This window comes from Heterodontus francisci, chromosome 18 (assembly GCF_036365525.1).
Source record: "Heterodontus francisci isolate sHetFra1 chromosome 18, sHetFra1.hap1, whole genome shotgun sequence".
Classification (NCBI taxonomy): domain Eukaryota; kingdom Metazoa; phylum Chordata; class Chondrichthyes; order Heterodontiformes; family Heterodontidae; genus Heterodontus; species Heterodontus francisci.
Window position 1 is genome coordinate 62,973,071 of NC_090388.1, and position 24,678 is coordinate 62,997,748.

The following is a 24,678-nucleotide window of genomic DNA, read 5'->3' on the forward strand; positions in this document are numbered from 1 at the left end:
GGGGGGCTGGGGGAGTGGGGAATGGAATGCTGGCTTTTTACACATTTAATGTCTGGTGATCAAAATCCATTTGAGTTAATTGGATCAGGGAGCAGTTCCATTGTCTTCTCCAGGCAACTGTCTCTTAGAATGCAAATGTTTCCAGCCACTGCTGTGATCTCTTTAAACAAGTCATCTTTTCAGTCCAGCAACAGTTTAAAACTAATGTTACATATTATAAAATTAATATGCCTCATTCGTGGCAGATGGGGTCTACATGACACTGTGCTCCCAGGGAGCATGGATTGGAGAACTGGCGCCATTGTGTGTTAGACATATCTCCCATCTGCATCTAAGCATATCTGGGATTGGCAAATTTAGTGGTGTGTTATTATAAAAAGCAAACCATGTAATCGCATAAAAAAAATTAGTGTGACATGATATAGGTAGTTTGGACCCAACAGGAGCCAAAATATTCGCAAGCTGAAAATTGTGTGTCATTTTCTCATGATTTACTTTAGCAGCATTTCAATAACTGACAATATACTAGTCCTCACCCGAAATCCATTTCCTTTCATGGGGCTGGGTTATTGAGGAAGGAAATCTTCCCAGGATGACTTGCCACATTTGTAATCATAACATATCAAGAGATAATGCCATTATGAAGTTAATTACACTTTTATTAAGGGAAAAGAATGGGTAAAACTGCTAAGCAGAAAATCCTGACTTCTGTGATCGCCAGTGAGTGGTTGAACCATGCAGACCAGAAAGGCCCCAGGTTTAGCTATCTGTTCCAAGTTAACTGATCTCAGTCAGGACAGCTGTACAGAGGCGATAATTATGTCTCTGGGTTAAGAAGTGGGCAATTAGTAATTTTCCTGATTCTAATCGCTAGCCAGCAACTCTTGCTAGAAGTGCATGTGTGGACAAAATCAGGCTCAACTATTGTGAACTCCACATTTAAAATAGAGGCTAAAGTCTTGGGGCAGAAAAATGTCTACATAGGGCTCATACTCCCCCCACCCCTCCCCATACCCCTCCAGGTTCTTAGAGCCAGCTGCTGGACCAGGTGAGGCAGAGGAGAAAAGCCCAGTTTGAGACAGAGTGGCAAAGCCCCAAATAAATCAGCTGAAGCCCAGTGGAAGGTGGGCAGAGCAGTGAGTGCCAGCTCGTGAGAAACGAGTGCTTGATTCCATGACTCTACACATGACATCTTAGTGCCACAAAATGTTTAATGACCTCAAAGGTCTATTGAGGTAAGAGAAGATAGCCATGCCTTCCAAAAACACAGTATGCTAAGCACACCTGCCAATTTTAACTTTCTCTTCCATTTGTTTACTGAAGTATTTCAAGAGCTCATCATCAATGCCCAGAAAGTAGCAAATGGAGACTTACACCATGCCACTAGATTAGAGAAAACTGCATTGTCCAGCCTCAGCCAATTTTCACACAGCAAGGTACCATGAACAGCTATGAGATAAGTGACCAGAGAATCGGTTTCTTTTAGTGGTGTTGGTTGAGTGATAAATATTGGCAAGGACACTGGGAAACCACCCCATTCTTTGAAATAGTACCATGGGATGTTTTATGTCCACCTGAGAGGGCAGGCAAGGACTTGGTTTAACATCTCATCTAAAAGGCAGCAATTCTAACCATGCAGTCTTTGCTCAGTACAGTACTGATGTTCTCAGCCTGGTTTATATGCTCAAATCTCTGGAGGGGGCTTGAACCCACAATCTTCTAACTAAGAGGCGGGAGTGCGATCACACAATAAAGGCTGACACCTATTAGTAACAAATACATAAAATTTCATTTCTGCTATTTCAATATTTCTGGATCCCTACCCTGACCCGCATTGGCACATGACTACTAATGCAATTTCAATGACATGGCCAATGACTAGCCAAATGGCACATTCGCTGTCTAATAAAGAATGGAAAATGTGGCGAAGAGGTGGGAGTTTGATGCGGCAGGCCTAATTTAAACAGGCTAATGGCAACCATTATTATGGGCTGATTTGATGAATTATGGAGGAGAGGGGAGAGCAGCGGGCCACCAGCAGGGCAGTCACCCAAAGCAGGGCAGCCCCATATTTTTCAGATGCCTCCCTTGAGGTTCTCCTGGAGGCATTGTCTTAACGGTGGAGCATACTTTTCCAAGTGAGCAGCAGGAAGCAGCCAACCAGCCAGATGAAGCAGGCATGGCTGGAGGTGGTACATGAAGTGAGCAGCCACAGAGTTGTCTCTAGGATGTGGGTACAATGCCGCAAGTGCTTCAATGACCTTCTGAGAGCTGGCAAAGTGAATGCAGGATCACATCCACATTACATGACTCCAGTTGTGTACTCACCCACAAGCTAGATCAGCCTAAGTATCCATAGGGCTCGTAAATAGATGTGTGCCCCAGAACACTATGGAGCCAGTGACAACAATCACACCACTATCATTTGTGGAGGAGACAGCAAGAAATGTATTGAAATCACATGTGTTTAAGCCACTGCAAGTGGTGAGGGAGGGCAACATGGTCTTAACTTGCTTGCTCTTGACCTTGCAGGATAAACAAGCTCACAACTCCAGCAAAAGGGCTCGGTCAAGGTGGTGGAATGCCCCATCTTGCTGTTCCAAATCCGATGGAGGAGGAGGCCTTTAACATTGCCAGGTGTAATCGGAAGTCAGTCATGGTGAGATGGGAGTCCTCCAAGAGAGGGTAAAATGATCTTACCGTCTCCAGGTGACAGGGATGGAGTTTTCTCCTCAGTTTTCTTCATTCCTATAAGTAAGATTAAATTAAATGCTGCATCTCTGCAGAAGCAGCTGATAAAATAGGCGTGTTTTCCTAACCAGCTTCTTATGTCTCCACAGGGCCAGTTGAGGAGTGGGAGCCAGGGCAGGAATGCGTGACGTCATTGTCTTCTTCACCAGAGGAAGAAGCAACCAAGCCATCACTGTCACATCAGTCAAGCGCACCCTCCACCAGCACAGATACACTCACCTCGATGGGGCCTTGTGCACATTTAGAACCGGTGAGCAACACATCATGGAGGAGATGAGGGAGGCCGAAGCAGCCGAAAAGATGTATGGAGTGGATTCCAGGTGTGCCCCAGATGGTGGTTCCTTTTGACATTCCAGAACCACATGAAAGGGCTGAGGCAGGCAGTGATGTAGTATAGGGGACTACCCTTCATGGGGCACCATCATCATCTGCAGCCTTCCTGACCCCTCTGACTGACGCATCATCAATGGAGTAAGGCCCTGTGGTCGCAGCTTCCCCTGCATCAGCGCAGATGGGACAGCTTGTTGTGGTGCCCACAATGGCACTGAGGCAATGAGGCCGATCACCACGGGCATCTCAGTTGCATCCTTACAACCCTGAGCAGCCTGCCTCCAGCTCATCTTGAGCCACAAGAGGAGCACCCCTTCGGAGCGGCACGTCAGTAGTCGCACTTTCTGGCTCATTTGGATGATCAATGATCAATGTAATGAAAAGGTGAATGATTGGACCCATACTTGTGTGATTCTAATGATTGATGGCTTTAAGGCATACGAATGATGAGGTAAGGGAGGGCTGCATATGTGTTTATTACTTGGTGTGGTAGTTGGAGACGTCTTCCAGGCAATGTGGGAAACAGTGGAAACTCTATGTTTAGTGTGTTTCTTTCATTCCCTCCCTCCCTCTGAGAAATGTGAGTTTCTGAGTCACTTGTCTTCCTGTACAAAGGAGTCCTCAGGGGAAACATGCCTGAACTAGTGCAACCCAAACCTCCCGTCCATCCTACTCAACTGGACCTATGGAAGGCCTTGCAAGGCTGGGTCACCCTGATCCATGACTTCCCCTTCCTCCTCGGAAGTGTACCGCTCCGCCACTTCTCCTTCATCAAGCTCCACACCTCCCAGGGCCATATCGTGAACAGCGCAGCAGACAACTACAATTCGAGAAACCCTTGAGGGAGGGTGCACCCCGCTGACCAGTCAAAGCACGGAAGGAGTCCAATGCCCTGCTCTACGGTGGCCTTGTGCTGAGTACAGTGGTTGTAGCAACTCTGTGCCTCTGTCAAAGAGTTGCGTACAGTTGTTATCAACCATCTCTCCAATGCATAGCCCTTGTCCCCCAGCACCATCCATTATTCTCTCTGGTGGCATGAAGAGCTGTGGCACCTGTGATTGCTTAAGGATGAAGGAGTCATGGCAGCTGCCCGAATACCGTGCACACACCTGTAGGAAATGCTTCTGGTGGTCACACACCAGTTGAATATTGAGCGAGTGGAATCCCTTCCTGTTTTTAAATGCCCCTGGCTGCTCTGCCAGTGCCTTGATGGCCACATGTTTGCAGTCGACAACCCCCTGCACCTGAGGGAGTCCAGCAATGGAGGCAAATCCCACTGTCCTCTGTGCCTATATGGCGTCATCAGTGGCCCCATCTTTTGTTTCTTTACTTGTCCCATTACCATTCTCTTTGGCTTTGTACCCTGAAACATTTTGTCATTTAATCTCTCCTGGCCTCCACCCTATCACAGACCTTCCCTTTTGTTCTTCTTCCCCCTCCAACACTACCCCCCCCCCCCCCACACAACCACATACACACACACTTGCTCAAAATCTATTAGATTTCTAATTTTTGACAGTTCTGATGAAAGGTCACAGACCTGAAAAGTTAAGTCTGTTTTTTTCTTGACAGACACTGCCTGACCTGTTGAGCATTTTCAACTTTTTCTGTTTTTGTTTCAGATTTCCAACATCCATAGTATTTTGTTTTAGCATTAGTGTTCAACATTTTAATTGGTTGCTACTCATCAGTTCAAGATTGTTAGTCATAAAAGAAAATTGAACGAACTGATAGCTGCATAAAGTTGGGCAAACTTGGTCTTCATTGGTACTGAGTGAATCAAACAGCTTTTGATTAGTTGATATTCAATCAATAGGATACTTGACAGATGACTTAACAGGTAAGTCCTCATTTCAGCCAATTCCTAAAGCTTTGCCTGACGAGGCACAATATTCTGAAGTGGGACATCCTGAAGTCATTCCCTGAACTGTTCACAACAAGGTGTGGTTCAAAATGTGGAACATCTCAGATGTGATACCAACGAATGCACACCAGCTGCAAGACATTTAATTATTTATAGATATATTCAACATTTACTGTAATTTTTTTTTGGTGTGCATGGGCTATTTATTTAAGGCTGCGTTTGCTGACAATGCAACCACTAGGTGGTGCTGCACCGGCACATGCGCAAATGCAGCCTGTTCAACTAAAGCATCACAGTCAGCGACGTTCAGGCAGCTGCCAGGACTAAAGATGGCACTGCTCAAATAATCACACAAAGGCAACATAAATAAACACATGGCAGCACACAATGGCCGGAGAGATCGGGCAGCAGGAGAATGGCCGGAGAGAGTGGGTGGGGAGAAATACGGCCGGAGAGAGCGGGCGGGGGAGGGAATGGCTGGAGGGAGCAGGTGGGGGGGGTGGGGGAATGGCCGGAGAGAGGGGCGGGTGGGGAAGGAGGAGAGCGCACCCACCGCCACCAAGGACTTCGGCCACTGTCTCCCCGCTTCCCCCCCCACCCCCCACTCTCTCCCCGCTTCCCCCCCCCGCTCTCTTCCCGCTAACCCCCACCCCGCTCTCTTCCTGCTTCCCCCCCACCCCACTCTCTCCCTTCTTCCCCCCACCACCCCGCACTCTCCCTGCTTCCCCCCACCCCAACCCTGCTCTCTCCCTGCTTCCCCCCACCCCAACCCTGCTCTCTCCCTGCTTCTCCGCTTGCTCTCTCTCCCGTGTTGTGCAACGACATCATCTGCGCATGCGTCAACCAGTCCTGGCAATTTACGCGTTGATGTCATCTGTGCATGTGCCAACCAGTCCTAGCAATGCGGAACACAGCGCACGCGCAGAGAGTAGGAGCCCGTTTGCGCATGTGCGCAGGTTGGCGCAGTCAGATGACATCACCGGCCGGCTGCATTGTCAAGAATTACTTTGTTTATTTAAATGTGCAATTGCACATACACGGTAACTTAAAGGGGCCAACTTGTCATAGAGTCATAGAGTTATACAGCACAGAAACAGGCCCTTTGGCCCATCGTGTCTGTGCCGGTCATCAAGCACCTAACTATTCTAATCCCATTTTCCAGCACTTGGCCCGTAGACTTGTATGCTATGGCGTTTCAAGTGCTCATCTAAATACTTCTTAAATGTTGTGAGGGTTCCTGCCTCTACCACCCCTTCAGGCAGTGCGTTCCAGATTCCAAACACCCTCTGGGTGAAAACATTTTTCCTCAAATCCCCTCTAAACCTCCTGCACCTTACCTTAAATCTATGCTCCCTGGTTATTGACACCTCCGCTAAGGGAAAAAAGTTTCTTCCCATCTATCCTATCAATGCCCCTCATAATTTTGTATACCTCAATTATATCTCCCCTCAGCCTTCTCTGCTCTAAGGAAAACAAACCCAGCCTTTTCAGAAATAAAAACAAGAAATGCTGGAAATACCCAGCAGGTCTGGCAGCATCCGTGGAGAGAGAAGCAGAGTTAACATTTCAGGTCAGTGGCCCTTCTTCAGAACACGGAGTTCTGAAGAAGGGTCACTGATCTGAAACGTTAACTCTGCTTCTCTCTCCACGGATGCTGCCAGACCTGCTGAGTATTTCCAGCATTTCTTGTTTTTATTTCAGAGTTCCAGCATCCGCAGTATTTTGCTTTTATCCCAGCCTTTTCAGTCTCTCTTCATAGCTGAAATGCTCCAGCCCAGGCAACATCCTGGTGAATCTCCTCTGCACCCTCTCCAGTGCAATCACATCCTTCCTATAGTGTGGTGCCCAGAACTATATACCGTACTCCAGCTGTGGCCTAACTAGCATTTGTGCACAGTCTGGGCGGGAATTTCAGGTTGATGCGCAGGCAGCAGCTTTCAGGAAACATTGGGTGTACTGTAGTTCTCCCAAAGGCTCATTTAGTAAGTATATTGGCTTTTTAAAAATAAAGTCATTCACGGGAGAGAGAGAGAGAGAGAGACAGAGAGGAAGCAGAGTTTTAAAAAGCCCGGCAAAGGACAGTCAGAGACCAGAGAGAGAGAGAGAGAGAGAGAAAGCACAGTGTCATGCTGGTCCCCCACCTGCCAAGATCGAGGCACCTTAATTTTTTCATGAACATTGATTTTAAACTGTTACTGGTGTTAAGAAAGGACTTGTTAAACAGATCAGCCATGGCTAGAAAAGACATTTGTATATTAACAGGCAGTGTTTGGAAGAACAAAGCAGCCATTCCCTGACATTCAACACACAATGGACTCTTGACGACCTGACGTTGAAGGGTGGGGAGCTTGCATTCCAGGTTGACTGCTAAGATGGCCAAATACACAAATGGACATGGTCAAACCAGCTAGTCACATGACTAACCTGCTGGGCAACCTGACTTTTTTGAATTTGTACAAACAGTTTGAACTCAGAAAGTCTGTTTGCTCCTGGACTGAAGATCTCTCCTGTCAGCTCCCATTTCTTTCTCACAAGCCTCTGAATCCACAGAAGACACACGAACCCCAAGAGAGAAAAGTCTCCTACAGCCAACAAGGTTTAAGAATAATACTGGGCCCCAACGAAAAGCAAGATCTACCTACAATCAAGGACTCTACAGTGAGCTCGAAGAACCGTAACACAACTCTTCAGATATTGCCTCAAACCTATCCACTTTATTTTTCTTCTGCTCTTTTCTGTCTCTATTGCATGTGTGTATCACGTATGCATGCTAGTGTCGGGTGCGGCATGTATCCGTAGGTGTTAACCGAATTAGAGTTTAAGTTTAATAAATTTCAACTTTTCTTCTTTAAAGTTGAGAAAACCTGTTGTGCTGGTTTCTTTGCCTTATAATTAGAAAGCAGTGAAAAGGGATTCACCAAGGGGGAGCTGAAAACAGTGTGTTTAAAATTAAACCCTGTTATAGCAAGACCAAGTGAAAGCTGAAAGGGAACCCTAGACCTCTTTCTCACCTGGTCATAACAACGGCAGGAGCAGAGCTTTAAAAAGCACACCAAAAGGAAAGTAGGAGACCAGCGAGAGAGAGCACGGCGGGAGCTTAGCCGGGGGGAAAAAAAATCGAAATGTACATCAGAGTGACATCACAGTCGACAGAGCGAGCAGAGGAACAGAAAGCAGCCAAGGTGAGTATATTGGTAAGCTTTTAATTCATCTTAATCTCAATCAAATATAAAATGAGACTTGATCGATTCAGTCTTATATAAACTAAAAGCTAAAGCGGATTTTATAATTTATAATACACAGTGAAAAAGAGAGACCAGCAGGGAGTGTATTCATTCAAATTCGGACAACTTAATACATAAGCTGTGTTAAGTATTATTAGGGTTTATCAGTATTTGTAAGGTTTACTAATAGTAGTAAAGTTTATTAGAATTGGCAAGCTTTAATAGCATCAGTAAGGTCTATTGTCAGTAGGAAAGTCTATATATCTGTGTAATCAAGAAAAGTATAACTTTAGAACAAATAAGTAGCTGGTGAGTATTTTGAACAAGTGAGTAGTTGATGAGTATTTTTTGAGTAAGGCTTATTTTAACTAGTGAACTGTATTGATTTTTAGTAGGATTTATCAGTACTAGTAAAGTTTTATTAATAATTCAAAGCTGATGTAGTATTGGTAAGGTTTTTTTTTAGTAGTAACAAAGGGTCAACTAATAAATAAAGGAATGGCGTGGGTGCTTCAGCCACGAGAGTGCACATTCTGTGCTATGTGGGAGCTCCAGGATACTTTCTGTATCCTGGAGAACCATTTATGCAGGAAGAGTTGTCAATTGTGGCAGCTTGAGCTCTGGCTTTTGGAACTTGAGCGGCAGCTGGCGACACTGTGGTGCATTCGTGAGGATGAGAGCTACGTGGATAGCATGTTTATAGATGTGGTCACCCCACAGCTTAAGAGTATGCAGGGAGAGAGGGAATGGGTGACCAGCAGACAGTCAAAAAGAATCAGGCAGGTAGTGCAGGAGACCCCTGAGGGCATATCACTCTCCAACAGGTATTCAGTTCTGAATACTGAGGAAAGTGATGCTTCACCTGGGAAGTGCAGATAAAGTCAAGTCCATGTCACCAGAGGCTCAGCTGCACAGTGGGGTACAGGGAAGACTGGAAGAGCCACAGTGATAGGTGGCTCAATAGTTAGGGGAACAGACAGGTGTTTCTGTGGGCGCAGACGTGAATCCAGGATGGTGTGTTGCCTCCCTTGTGCCAGGGTCAAGGAGATCACTGAAGGGCTGCAAAGCATACTGAAGGGGGAGGGTGAACAGCCAGCAGTCATGGTCCACATTGGAACCAACAACATAGGTAGAAAGAGGGATGTGGTCCTGCAATCAGAATTTAGGGAGTTAGGTAAGAAATTAGCAAGCAGGACCTCAAAAGTAGTAATGTTTGGATTACTCCCAGTGCCACACACAAGTGAGTATAGAAATAGAAGGATAAGACAGATGAATGCGTGGCTGGAAAAATGGTGCAGGAGGGAGGGCTTTATATTCCTGGGACATTGGAACCAGCTCCGGGGGAGACGGGACGTGTACAGGCGGGACTGAGTTCCTTGCAGAATGCTTTGCGAGTGCTGTTGGGGAGGGTTTAAACTAGTTTGGTGGGGGGATGGGGACCTGAGGGTAGACTCAGTTGGGACAAAATCAGAAATGAAAATGGAAGGCAGAAAGTTAATGGAAGAGTCTGGAAGACAGAGGAAACAAAGGTTAGAAATTTTTTTTTTTTTTTTTAAAGTGTTTGGCAGTGCTCAAAGGCATCCATTGCAATGCAAGGAGTATAACAAATAAAGTAGATGAGCTGATGGCACAGATAGGCAAGTGGCAGTATAATATCACAGCCAACACAGAAACATGGCTTAAGGAGGGAGAGGAATGGCAGCTCAAAGTTCCTGGTTACAGGGTTTTCAGACACGATAGGGAGGGGGATAGCAAAGGAGGGGGAGTGGCAATTTTGGTCAAGGAAACTATTACAGCTGTGAGAAGGGATGATATGTTGGAAGATTCATCAAATGAGGCCATATGGATTGAGCTAAGGAACAAAAAAAGGGCAATCACACTGCTGGGAGTGTACTGTAGACCCCCAAACAGTCAGAGGGTGATGGAAGAGCAGATATGTAGGCAAATCTCTGAGAAGTGCAAGAACAATAGGGCAGTAATAGTAGGGGATTTTAATTACCCCAATATTAACTGGGATAGTTTTAGTGTGCAAGGAATCGAGGGTGCATTCTTGAGGTGCATTCAGGAGAACCTTTTTTCCCAGTATGTAGCAAGACCAAAAAGAGAGGGCACAGTTTAAGACTTAGTTTTAGGAAATGAAGATGGGCAGGTGGAATGGGTGGCAGTGGGAGACTAGTGATCATAATTCAGTCAGTTTCAGCATAATTATGGAAAAGGATGGAAATAGAACAGGTGGTAGAGTTCTCAATTGGGGCAAGGCCAATTTTACTAAATAGAGCAGTGATTTAGCGAAAGTGGACTGGAAACAGGTACTTGAAGGTAAATCAGTGTCCGAGCAGTGGGAGGCATTCAAAGGGGAGATTCAGGAGGTTCAGAGTAAATATGTTCCCACAAAGAAAAAGGGTGACACAGCCAAATCTAGAGCCCCATGAATGTCAAGGAGCCTACAGCGTAGGATAAGGCAGAAAAGGAAAGCTGATGTCCAACACCGAGAACTCAATTTGACAGAAAGCTGAGAGCAGTCCAGAAAGTGGAGGGGTGAAATCAAAAAGGAAATTAGGAAAGCAAAGAGAGGGCATGAAAGAATATTGGCAAGCAAAATCAAGGTGAACCCAAAGATGTTTTATCAATACATTAAGAGTAAGAGGATAAATAAGGAGAGAGTAGGACCCATAAAAGACCAAAAAGGTAACCTATGCGTAGGGGCGGAAGATGTTGGTATGGTTCTTAATGAATATTTTGCGTCTGTCTTCACAAAAGAGGGGGATGATTCAGATATTGTAGTTAAGGAAGAGGAGGGTGAAGTATTGGATGTGTTCAACATGGGGAGAGAGGAAGTATTAATGGGATTAGCAAGCTTGAAAGCTGATAAATCACCAGCGCCAGATGAAATGTACCCCAGGCTGTTAAAAGAAGCCATTACTCAGACCATTTCTCGGGCTAAAGTTGCCAGCTCGACCGCGAGATCTATTTCCGCTCTGCATCTCCTCCTTCGACAAACCTTTCTTGACTTCACACCGGTAACCATTAATCAAGAGAGGAAATAGCAGAAGGTCTGACCATCATTTTCCAGTCCTTACTGGATACCGGTGTGGTGCCGGAGGATTGGAGAACTGCTAACGTTGTACCTCGGTTTAAAAAGGGAGCGAAGGATAGACCGAATAATTACAAGCCAGGTCAGTCTAACCTCTGTACTGGGCAAATTATTGAAATCTATTCTGAGACACAGGATAAACTGTCACTTAGAAAGGCACAGGTTAATTAAGGGTAGTCAGCATGGATTTGTTAAGGGAAGATCTTGCTTGACCAACTTGATCGAATGTTTTGAAGAAGTAACAAGGAAAATAGATGAGGGTAGCGCAGTTGATGTGGATTTTAGCAAGGTTTTTGACAAGGTCCCACATGGCAGACTGGTTAAAAAAATCACATGGGATCCAGGGAAATGCAGCAAGGTGGATACAAAATTGTCTCAGTGGCAGGAAACAAAGGGTAATTGTTGACGACTGTTTTAGCGACTGGAGGGCTGTTTTCAGAGGCATTCTGCAGGGCTCAGTACTGGGTCCCCTGCTTTTTGTGGTATATGTTAACAATTTGGATGTAAATGTAGGGGGCATGATGAAGAAGTTTGCAGAGGACACAAAGATTGGCCGTTTGGTGGACAGCAAGGAGGATAGCTGTAGACTGCAGGAAGATATTGATGGACTGGTCAGATGGGCAGAAAAGTGGCAAATAGAATTCAACCTGGAGAAGTGTGAGGTGATGCATTTGGGGAGGTCAAACAAGGCAAAAGGAATACATGATAAATGGGAAAATACTGAGAAGTTTAGAGGAAGTGAGGGACCTTGGAGTAAATATCCACAGATCCCTGAAGGTAGCAGGACAGGTCGATAAGGTGGTTAAGAAGGCATATGGAATCCTTTCCTTTATTAGCCGAGGTATAGAATCTAAGAGCAGGGATGTTATGCTGGAACTGTATAGCTCATTGGTTAGGCCACAACTTGAGTACTGTGTGCAGTTCTGGTCACCTCATTACAGAAAGGATGTAATTGCACTAGAGAGGGTACAGAGGGGATTTACAAGGATGTTGCCAGGATTGGAAAAATGCAACTGTGAGGAAAGATTGGATAGGCTGGGTTTGTTCTCCAGAGAACAGAGAAGGCTGAGGGGAGATCTGATTGAAATGTACAAAATTTTGAGAGGCCTGGATAGAGTGGACGTGAAGGGTCTATTCACCTTAGCAGAGAGGTCAGTGATGAAGGGGCATAGATTTAAAGTGATTGGTAGAAAAATTAAAGCGGAGATGAGGAAAAACCTTTCCACCACAGGGTGGTGGGGGTCTGGAACTCACTGCCTGAAAGGGTAGTTGAGGCAGAGACCCTCAATTCATTCAAACGGAGTCTGGATATGCACCTCAAGTGCCATAATCTGCAGGGCTATGGACCAAATGCTTGAAGGTGGGATTAGAATAGGTGGATAGTTTTTTGGCCGGCACAGACACGATGGGCCAAGTGGCCTCTTTCTGTGCCTTAAACTGTCTATGATTCTCGGATGTGGACATCACTGGCAAGTCCAGCATTTATTGCCCATCCCTATATGACACTAGATACAGATCCAAAAACCGCACGCTTGACCTCTGATCTGTACCAAGTTAGACCAATTATAAACAACTTTGATGTCCTAGGATAAGGAGCAGGCAATAAGTGTGTCTGCATGGATATTGAATGGGGTCAAGAAACTGTGGACGGCCATTGGATGAGGTCAGCAGAGCTTCTAACACTATCATAGAATCAAATCATAGAATAGTTACAGCAAAGGGGTGGCCATTCGGCCCATCATCTCTGTGCCAGCTCTCCGCGAGCTACTCAACTAGTCCCACTCCCCGGCCCTATCCCCATAGCCGGCAAACTTTCTGTCTTCAAATAATTATCGAATTCCCTTTTGAAAGCCATGATTAGCCATGATTCAGCATTTTCAGGAGAGGAAGAATAGAAAAAGGGATAACCTTGAAAGGGAAATATCACTGATGTTGGAGCAGGAGTCCTCAAATGGGGGTCTGCAATAAGGTCTCAGGTCTCTGCCAAAAATACAAACTATTCCGCCATGACCACAAATAGCTCATCTTTCTAGCCAACCTACTGCACATCAGATCCCAGCAATTGCCACTTCCATTCTGTGGAGGAGTCCATCCATGCCATGACTGCTGCCATGCCCCAGGCATATGAGCACATGGCTTCATCCATCGAGAGGTAGGTGATCCTCATGGAGAGCCACATTCCATAGATGCGCCATGCCCTGCAAACCTTTGCCTTGGCTATGACTTCAAACCAGCAGTGGCTGGGTGAGATAAGGACCAGGATTATAGAGAGCATTCCCACTCCTGTTTTTTCTCCGGAGAGCAGTGAGACTGCAACGGGTCTTGAGATGGTGGAGGAGAGGCTGCATTCCACATCTGGTGTCCCCCCTCAGGGCGATTGGAGTGCTGACACCGGCTCCTCAGCCCCTCTGCCGGTGAGTCCAGCTGCAGTAGCAGCCTCAGGCATCCTGATCAGCAACCTGCCTCCAGTCCAGCTGCCAGCACAGAGGTCACATCGCAAAGGAGCATCTGCAAACATATTAAAAATACATCTCGACACATATGGGTATTCACGGGTGAGACAGATATGTCATGTGTACTTTAGTTAAATGTGTTGTCCCGCCAATCATCAGCCTTTATTGTCTGAATAACTCATGCCACAATGGATTGATTATGTGTCTTTCAATTACATCATAAGCCTTACAGTACTGCCAATGTAACCAAAAACATCGCTACCATGCCAGAATGCATGATGTGACATTGCACAAATGAAGTCACATGGGCATCAGCTCAGTTTGTTGCTGGCAATCGTGCTGGAGAGGTGGATGTTACAGAAGTAGAAGATTTCAGACGACATGCATTATGGTGGGTTGTGTTTTGCAACATATTTATTGAACTTCAGGGATTCTGGAAGTGCTCAGTTATCAGTATTTGCCTTGCCTCTTGCTCGCCATATTAGCCCTCTGTTCTCTATGCTCTATGCTTGTTCTTGAATACCCTTTGTGTCCTCTTCGTCGGAGGATGTGGCCTGCTCCTATACCTCTTCATCTTGCCAGGCCTCCATGCCCCCAACCCTGTCTGGTGCTTAATGTAGGGCTCCACCAGATCTATCAAGGCAGTAGAACTGCATCTTCAGCATATCGATGGTCGCTCGGATGGAGCTGTGCCAGGCATTGTAGTGCTCTTCAGTATCATTAGTGGGGTTCCTCACTGGCATCAGGTGTCATGTCACTAAGGGGTAGCCCTTATCCCCAGACTCTACCCCTGAAGGTGAACAGGGGGGGGAGGGGGGAGTGAAAAGCAGCAGCACCTGGGACTGGCGCAGCATCAACAAGTCATGGCAGCTGCCTCGGAAGTGGGCACTTTCTGTGGTTGCACATTAGTTGGACATTTTGATGGAATGAAAGCCCTTTCTGTTTGTGAAGGCGGCTGGTTGTTCCGTGAGAGCCTTGATGGTCACATGCATGCAGTCGATGGCATCTTGCACCTGTGGGAATCCTGCAATGGCCCCAAATCCAATGGCCCTCTCGGACTCACTCTCAGGGTCAGTCCGGTAGACGACATAGTTGCCAGCCCTCCTCAACAGAGCATCGGTTACCCTCTTGATGCAGCGATGCACTGCGGATTGAGAATCCCCACACATGTCGTCGGTGGATCTCTGGAATGATTCAGATGCGTGGAAGTTTAGGTCCACAGGCATAGGGTTACCACCAAAGCCCAATGGTTGCAGGTCATTATTCAGCAGTGTGCATAGCTGTGTGACGGCTACTCTGGTCATCCGCAGTCGTCTCTGACATTGGCGCTCTGACATCTAGAGGTATGTCATCCGAGTCCTATAGACTCATTGGCCTATCTGGGCTATTCTGCACCTTGGTGGCTGCTGCTGCTCCAGTCTGGGAGCTTCCTCCTGGACTGCACCTGCCTCTTGGGTCCGCCTCCGGTGGAGATGCCTCATCACAGCAAGGAGATCCAGGAAAACAGGTGGATCATACCCATCTCTATGCTCCTGGTAACTTTGGGTTCCATCAAACAATCAATTACACCTATCTGGGCAGAGATTTGTGTTAATTCCTGCTTCAGCAGTATTCCAGCATGAGCTCTATGGTATGGCATGACATTGCCCACACAAACTTTAAATAAGTATGAGCCAACACGACCATTGGAATATCATTTGAGTTGGCTGCAATGCACCACTGACAACAGCAATCTTTTTGGTTTCCCAGTTGTGTCCCCCCTCCCACGAAGAGTGTATCCACTTGCAGAGTTGCCCCATCCCCCCCCCTTATTGATATACAGATGCAGAGTTGCCCCCGCCCCAATCAATAAACAGATGCAGAGATGCCTCCTTCCAACCCCCCTCCCCCCCCTTATCGATAAACAGATGCAGAGTTCCAACCTCCCTTCATTTCCGGCAATTCAACTTAGTGGCAGTGTCCAAGTTTGCAACAAATCTGAAGGACAGCAAGGCCAAACTTACCTAACCTTTGCAGGCATCGAAGACTCTCGTCTCAGTGGCACCAGCTTTTCAAAGACGGGAAAGTGAAGATATGTGAGTGCCACATGTCAAGCACGAGATTGGGAACAGCTAGTAGGATCGCAGCGAATTGCGTTATAATAAATGCCAAAAGGTACTTCAGCATATTTAAAGTATGGTCCCGTTGCAGAGCAGCAGAGGTGCCAGCACAGAGCTTCGCCACCTCCGGGAGAGTCGGAACCCGGAATTCTGGTGTCTGGTTCCATGGTGGGCGCTACAGCTCCGAATCTTCAGCCCCCACCACCACGAAACTCACCTTCCGGGCAAGCACAAGAGCGAGCCCAATGTTTGCACCTGTAAGACAAACTTGCACTAAACTTCCCAACACACCCTTTTTAAACTTTAAAGTGCTCTTCTTTCTGATGGTTTTTTTTGTTGAAAAAGCAGCAATTGCCCTGTCAACTTGCTCAGCCTGGTAAAAGGTCTCCCTCTTTGTCAGGATGCTCTGGTGACAGTTGGTGGTTGTGGTGGGGTGAACTACGGATATGTGTGAGCTCTACATTCTTTCATTCAAAACATGCTGACTTTGATGTAATCAAATCACAGCTGACAGCACATTTTTCTAGATTACTCAATAAATTTAATACTTTCCAGAACTCATGATGGAACAATCTGCTACACACTTGTGGGCTACAAATTCCTTTAGTGACAATATTGAAGATAAGCTGCCACCCTCTGTCCCATCAAAGCTATTAGAAGAACTAATTAACATTTCAACAGAAGCAAATACAGTGAAATGATGCTGGAGACATTTAGGTGTGAATGCTTGGATGATAACAGCACTGAAAGGTTTGGTCCCATTTAGTACAAATCATTTATGCAAAGCTGGATTTTCAGCAATGACATCAATGAAAAGAAAGTACTGAGCCCAGCATGAACATTGACAATGACATGGGTGTGTATTTGTTGAAGATACCTCCAAGTATTGATGGAATTGTTGCTCAGCCCTAGCAACAAGTTACATATTAATTAAGTAAAACAAAATATAATTATGTTTAATTGTATAACTAATTTTTACACAGAAAAATATTCATATTACAGCAGATCTGTACAATTTTAACACAACAGGAGCACCTCAGAAGCAAAAAGCTTGAAAACCCCTGTGTTTGAAGATCTATTTGGTACAAATTCTTAAATAAATTACAAAAGTACTTATTCGAAAAGGTCAATTTAACAAATCGTAGATAGAAGGACTCTGGCCAGCCTCAAGCAGTTGTCATAGTACAAATCTGACCTCATGACACATATAGAAAGCAAAGTAAACAATAACTAATCCTAAAGCACATTGCACTGTAGTACTTTCCAATATATAAAGTAGTACCCACACTTGTGTCACTGACAGATTGAGTTTGGCCAATATGATCATCTACCTGGTTCTCACCTAGTTATAGCTTTGGGTAGTTCAAAGGGAGAAAAAAAACAACAATATTTCAGGTAAGAAGAGTTTCTGAAAGTCCATAGAAATGATTAGACCTCACGGCCATTGCAATTGCAAAAGCAAAATACTGCGGATGCTGGAAATCTGAAACCAAAACAGAAAATAGTGGAACTACTCAGCAAGTCAGGCAGCATCTGTGGAGAGAAAAACAGAGTTAAGAGCCGGAACTTTTTGCCACCCCCCCCCCCCTCCCAACCACAGAAGCGGGCCGGTGGTGGGGGGCGGGGAGGTGTAAAAATTTGAGTGGGAGGCCGGAGGCAGCGAGAAATGGCTTGCCCGCCCCAGGCCAATCAAGACCCTTAAGTGGCCAATTAACTGCCACTTAAGGGTCGCCTGCCACCGCTGCTGGTATTTTACCAGCGGCTGGCGGCGCCTTAGGCCTGACCGCTCTGGCGGCCTCCTTGCGGGCTTGTGGGGGGGCCTCCTGATCGGGCACCCTGTGCACCACGGAGACCCCCCCCGATGCTACAACCACCCCCACTGAAATAAAGGCCCCTCCCACCCCAACAGACCCCCATTGCCTTGCCGGGGCTGGACGATTGTCCCCAGCTAGGCCCCAAAACCTACCTCGCTTCCAGGGGCGACGTCCACAATCCTGCTGTTGGCTGGGTGGCGCTGCTGGGACTGAGAGCTGACGGCCAGCAGCTCTTGGAGGTGAGATGTCCTGCTTCAGAGAGGTGGAAGTCCCACCCAAGTCCAATTAAGGGCCTGGGGAGGATAAAATCCAGGCGTGGCACCCCAGGCCAGGCAGAGGCAGGTTCGCCCCCGACCTTTTGGCTGGGGGGGTGGGGGGAGGTGCGGCCTCCCACCCGACGTAAAATTCTGGCCAATGTTTCAGGTCTGTGTGATCTTTCAACCGAACTGAAATTTCAAGTTGTATTTAAAAAATGGGTAAATTCACTGACCTTGTGCTCCCACCAGCAGCTACACTCGGAGTCTGAGTCAGAATCAGCGCTGTGGTATTGTAGTCCCATGTGCTCCCTTTGAGCATAACTCCTTGCTGGGAGTGCAGGAGCAGTTAATGCACTCTAATTGAACATCATTTGGAAGTAAAATGTAATGGAAAAATCTTTTTTTCTTCAGTCTAATCTTCCTCATAAATGCCCTTTGTAATGCCATGATTTCACAATGAATTCATGGCAGTGTTATCATGCAGGTTTAAAATTTGTACTTACTTAAACACAAAGCTTGCAGGACTGAATTACACTGCAACTTCCACACCACTGTCTAACCAGAGAAAGCTGTGCTTTTATGCATGTGCAACACTTCACTCACAATGTCCAAATGTCAGTTAAATATTTACTGCTAGCAAAAAGCCAATATTTTGAATTTCATATAATCCTAGTTGTACTGAAACTGGTCCAAAACCAAAAGCTTTGAGAAGTTACATCTGTAGATTGTCTCTCAGAATTTGGTCCCACCACTTCATTTCCAAACCACATCATATTTTATCTCAATCTGGAGCTGAAACTGCTTTAGTTGGTGGAAAATGTGTTGTTTGACTGAACTAAGTAATTGGATTGGCTGTTCTGATTGTAATGGGATACTCCAATACCCTCAATACAGTAAGGTTATCAGCACAAGTGAGGTGCTGTAAACAACACCACCTCACTACTACTGGTAGTGCTGCTTTGCTTAAAAATCACTAATGACTTCAATTTTAAGGAAAACTGAGCACCTGGTGATATGTGGCTTATTTCAGTTGGCGCTACACCTATGTTTAGTCTGAAACTTCCTTGGCTGGTTAGAAAAAGATTTTGCACTGAAATCAATGGAAGTGTTCTATTTTCAATTTTCCAAGACCAGCACATTATCATAATTATGTTTAGCTCCAGAAGACTACTTTGTGTTTAGGGCACATGTTGTGGTGGAAGGGAAAATTGCATGTGAGGTAATTGTGATTAGCAATTTGTGTTCTGTGCTAAAAGTTTGAGAGTTCAAGCACCGTACCAGGACCCAAATACAAACAACATTTTAGAATACAATGTATGAGTAATTTGAGACATGACATCTGGTAAGTGTAGCATGCTGAAAAGGCAAAAGGTAACTTTGGACCCATGGTTCTCAAAGCTCTCCACCTCTGGAATTTTCCTCATGTCATGTTGTAAACTAATTGATAGAGATTGATTGCTATGATTAGTCAACAACTCCATTATCATTGTATCATGCAACTTGCAAGATAATAGAAGGCGAACTGGATGGATCTTGATTTTTTTTTTGTCTAGCTGTTCCTATGTTCCTCTGCACATCATCTGGTTTGGCACTTCAGAATTGCATAGAAGTAATATGGAAACAGGCCATTCAGTCCAACAAGTCTGTGTTGGTATTTTCTCCACGTGAGCAATAATCCTAATGCCATGTACCTACTTTGTTCTCTTATTCCTTTCAGCCACTTATCTAATCTATTCTTAAATGATGACTTGATCTCTGCTTCAACACTAACTCTGAACGCATTCAACAGTCTCATAAACTTCTGTATTAAACAGTCTCTCCAGCACTCTGTCCTAAATCTAAAAGTTAATTTTATACCTATGTTGCCTCGCTCTAGACACCTCTGTCACTGGAAACAGATCCACCAGTAACTTTCTCAGAGATTCTTCTGATCTCCCACTGTAACTTCTGCAGAAACTCTGGAGAAACAGAGTAAACAGCCGCTGGTGCCATTTTTCTGCCAAACATCTGACAAAGTTACAGTAGGATAGCGTGGATACCCCCATAATAATTACTGGAATCTACTTCGACATACTGTTTCATTCTTTAATACTTTAAAACTCCTGTCAGGTCACCCCTTAATCTCCTAACAAAACTAGTCCCAATTTTTCAAATTGTTCTTCATATCTGTATTTCCTTATGTCATCCTGCAAGCACAGCAGCAAGTCACACTCAAAGGCAGTATGGGTTAGAAATTATGGCTACAACATTTTAAAGCAGATTCTTCAACCTGTGCTCTCTTTGATGTGAATCTTCGCTGGGAGCTTAGGGAACATTTGCCAGATTTATTCTTCACTTTAAGTGCAGTACTCAAAATGTATTTTAAGCTACAGTCATCAATGGGCTCTGTATAAAAAGATTATACTAGAATGAGGAGTGAGAGAATTCTGGTTATCTTATTCACAATAACAGACCATGCAAATTAAGGATCTTCATACTCGAAAGTACAATGGCGAGATGCAGTTACAGGTGCAAGATCATTTTTATTACAGGTCCTTACATTCTCAAAATATTTGCTCCATTGAAAAATTAAAATTAAAATTAATACTGCATTCTATTTTCACCTTAGGAAACAAACACTGAACATAAATCTCACACAAAATCAAAAAATAACAATTTTAGAAAGTGATGTTACTCACCCAGGCAGTTATGGCCATCATGCGCCAACATAAAACCATCATAACAAGTGCATCTGTAGTTGCCTGGAATGTTGATGCACTCATGAACGCAGCCACCATTGTAGTCATTGTCACATTCATCAAGGTCTGAAAGACAGTTAGCAAGACGTACTTCAGGAAGGCACTCAGGACACTCTGGAAGGCATCACACGTGAAAATAAGGTGATGAAGACAGGCACCATAGTGAAGGTATTTGTTATCCCCAGCGAAGCTGGGTTTCCAATTCAAGAGTACAAACAAACTACAGCAAACATCTCAAGCAAGTGCACGGCTGCAGAAAATTAGAATGGAGAAGGGGGTGAAAGTTCAGGATGAAGGAACAGTCACAAAAACACTCTGTTACTGCAACTATGTGGGAAATAATTGTTGCAGAGCTAGTCATTTAAAAAAGCAAAAGTGTCACTAGTTTTAAAACAAAGGCAGTAAAGTTTCTGAATGCAGAAGTCTAAAAATTAAATTTGAATCTAATTTGTTAAAAGGAATTATAAATAATTTGGTTAAACTAGTCCTATATAAAGGGCAACATTGAAATTACTGTTAGCAATATTAGCTGAACATCCAACAGATTTACATGGAAGTGTTAACCCAGTTATTTTAAGTGTGTTATGTCCTTCATTAAAATAACATATCATTTGAGCACAGTGAATTTGTCTGCTAACTGTCATTTCTAACTTTTCAGTAGTCTGATATAGGAAAAAATGTCGAACACTATAGTATCTTCACGCCATGTTGTTCTTTTGCAGGTTATAAATCACCTAAAGCTCTACCAATCTGCATAACCCACACGTAACAGTAAGTAAAGTACATAAATGAATAACATGTACATTTGTATAGGCCCTGCATTACCAAGGCCTGCAGATTAGTCATATCCATAGGAAGGGGGGATTTCCATTCACTGGTTCCATAGACCCTTTTTCCCATCCAAATTCATATGATTAGTTAATTTATATGAAGTGGCAAAGCATGTTAACCAACATTGACAAATTTGGGTTTCAGCCTCAGGAAATTAGACCTGGAGCTGACCGCAATTTTGCGCTGTTGGCCAGAAGACATAGTCCAAATTCGTTACTAGCATTTCCCCTTCACCCCCCACCCCACTGCACCCATCCCACCACCCCCACACCTCCAATATGTAAGTTTTTCCTTCAATTGCAATGGTGAAACCCTAGCCTGCAACAATTTAGCAGTCCCTGATACTGTTAGTGATGTTCAAAAAATGGCTCGGAAATTGCAGAAAGGAACGAAAAATGGCAATTAGCCAACATGATAAATTTCTGCCACAGGTTCCATTTCCACCCTCTCCAGATATAACCTCCTTCATTCAGAATGGATGGATGGATGGAGATGGAATGATATAAAGCCCCATAATATTTAGATTTATTTATATAATAATAGTACGGCCCCAGAAATCTGTCGAAGCAACATACAATCCCAGGATGCTGTGGCTAGGAACCTTCAGTGCTGACCATAGAATAATATGATGGAACAAAAGCAGGTTTCCTCATGAATGTATCATTAGCAGGTGCCCTCACATCTTCGAGAACATGACTTCTGTGAACCTTTGAGGATGCAGAAAAATACTTTGGTTTTAAAATCTATGGAAGGCCATGCCCGTGACAAGTTTAGACCTCTAGCTGGGTCTCACATATGCCTGATTTCCCAGTTTCCCAGGCAGAGAACAAGGAAACTTGACAAGGCATGGAATCCTCATCCCAGACACATCTCCTCGTACATAGGTGACCTTACTTCTGGCAGGCAGAGGCCTCAAACAACATCCCCTGGGATGCCCAGCATATTAAGGTCTCAATATAAATCTGACCCTTTCATGAGTTATGGTGAGGGGGCATTGGAAAGGCCGTAAAATTTCAGCCCCTACATCCTCACACATTTTGGACAAAATCTTACCTCCTTAGTCCCTGCCAGAATGACGGGACCATTTTCAGGTCCGGAACCTGACTCTGCACAGCGCACCCACCCCCGGCAGGTTCTCTTTACTAGCACAAACCAGTTGTCATCCCACCTCCGGGTTTCCCAAAGCATCTGTCAAAGGAAGGATTTCTAATTGAAGGGACCACAGCATTTGTCAGTAAAGCTCACCAGCACTTGTATTTTTGAGGTGGTAGCAACCACGGGGAAGGCTCCTCACCCACCCACCTCCCCCATCCAAGTCTCTCATTTTTACCTGGAGGTCCTGCTGTGGGATCGGAGGGGCTGCAGTGAAGTGATTTTCCCAAGGACAGGAGGAACAGGACTCTTTGACCATGCAGGCAAGGATGGAAGTGGCCATAGAAGTCAGCAGCAGAGGCGTGCTCCCTCAAATCTGGAGTCAGAGCACCAAAAGGATCCAGGAGCGCCGGAAAAGTGAGTGATGTGGCCCTCCAGTGACTGGCATCTTGTTGGCCATTGGCAATGTGCCCACCTGGTCCACTGGGAAAGAGGTCTTGTTCCAGGAGTCTGCAGATGTCAGCAGAAACTTGCCATGGAAGCCTGAGCCTTCTGACACTGGTGCTCAGACATATTGTGAGTTGACGCTCTCCCTGTACACCCAGTTTTGGGGATCTCGCCTCCTTCCAGCCGGATCTTGGTGTGCATCCCATCTGCCCTTTGCGGGCTGGGGCGACATGCAGCTGAGGATAAGGCAGCTGGTTTGCTGATGCTGGTGTTGCTGCTGCTGGAGCTGTTGGCGATAGTGTGGTCTCTGCTCTTGACCCTCAGCAGGGCTGAAAGGTGGAGCTGCAAAAGCTGCCTCATGCCATGTTGACGGTTGGGTAGTGTAGCTGAAGGTGAGTGAAGTGTCAGACAGGTGAAGTGACTTCCAAGCAGTTGGCAATCACATGTCAAATAGCGAGAGCACTCTCTTAGAAAAGAAGTGCTTTGAAAAGCAGTCCCTCAATGGTCAGGCCTAGAGTTTTTCAGTGTAACTAATCAAACCCTACACAGCTTGTCAGTTTCACTGAAGAAGCTCGTCCCACTGTCCAAAATGCTTCACAGTCAATGAAGAACTTCTAAATTCTAGTCACACTTGCAATATAGCTAAACACGGCAGTCAAATTGTGCAAGGCAACATTCCTCAAACGGCACTGAAATAAATGACCAAATCATCTGTTCTTGTGGTGTTACTTAAAGAATGAATGTCGGCTAGGAACCCAAGAGAACTCCCTGTTCTTCTTTTGATACTGCCACAGGATCCTTTACATCAACCTTAAAGGACAGACTAAGCCTTGGTTTTAAAGTCTCATCTGAAGGCAACACCTGACAATGCAGCACTGTTAACATTTCAGCCTAGGTTATGTGCTCAAATCTCATGGAGTGGGTCTTGAACTCATTCCCTTCTGACTCAAAGGTGACCACACACCCACTGAACCAAGGGTGAAACCTTAAAAGATTCCAATGTTGAACTCTACAGTCTCCCAGATGACAGGTAGGAATACGAACTACCATTCTAACAAGAAAAACTACAGATAAGAAGCTATAACAAACTTATAAAAGCTACTGCTTTTGAATGACCAATCACAATGCTCAAAATCAAATTTCTTTTGCTCAGCGAGCCAATAAAGGGCACAAAATAAGGTTTTTCCAAGTTTCTTTTTTAAAATTCACAATAACAGAATTAAACATCTTTAAAAATGTCTGAGTACTGTCATTAGTTTTTACTTGGAGACCTCAGTCCCTCCCAAAAGCCTGTGCTGTTATTTTTCCACAGCTATCACTGTCAACAGAAGGACGTTACCAACTGCATTTGTGCCTGCAGTTCCAAGGATGCAGCAGTCTGAACCAATGCAGTGTGAAGAATTCCTCAGCATGCAGCAGTATGATTTTCTCAGTATGGTATCTTTGGATTTCCAAATAAAAGAACAAACCATAAGAAATAGGAACAGGAGTAAGCCAAATGGCTCCTCGAGCCTGCTCCAACATTCAATAAGATCATGACTGAACTTTTACATCAACTCCATGTTCACACAATCCCATACCTCTTGATTCCCTTAGTGTCCAAAAATCTATGAAACTCAGTCTTGATTATACACATTGAGCATCCACAGCCCTCTAGGGTAGAGAATTCCAAAAATTCACAACC

General features: G+C 45.0%; 1 protein-coding gene across 3 annotated transcripts in view; it reads right to left on the minus strand.

The window, feature by feature from the left end:
- Positions 1-24,678, minus strand: part of scube1 (signal peptide, CUB domain, EGF-like 1) — a 459,167-nt gene that overhangs the window by 392,128 nt on the left and 42,361 nt on the right. For all 3 annotated transcript variants that reach the window (XM_068050870.1, XM_068050868.1, XM_068050869.1), the window contains exon 3: positions 20,565-20,690. In XM_068050870.1, coding sequence (XP_067906971.1) covers positions 20,565-20,690 — 126 coding nt within the window. The remainder of the gene's footprint in view (positions 1-20,564; positions 20,691-24,678) is intronic.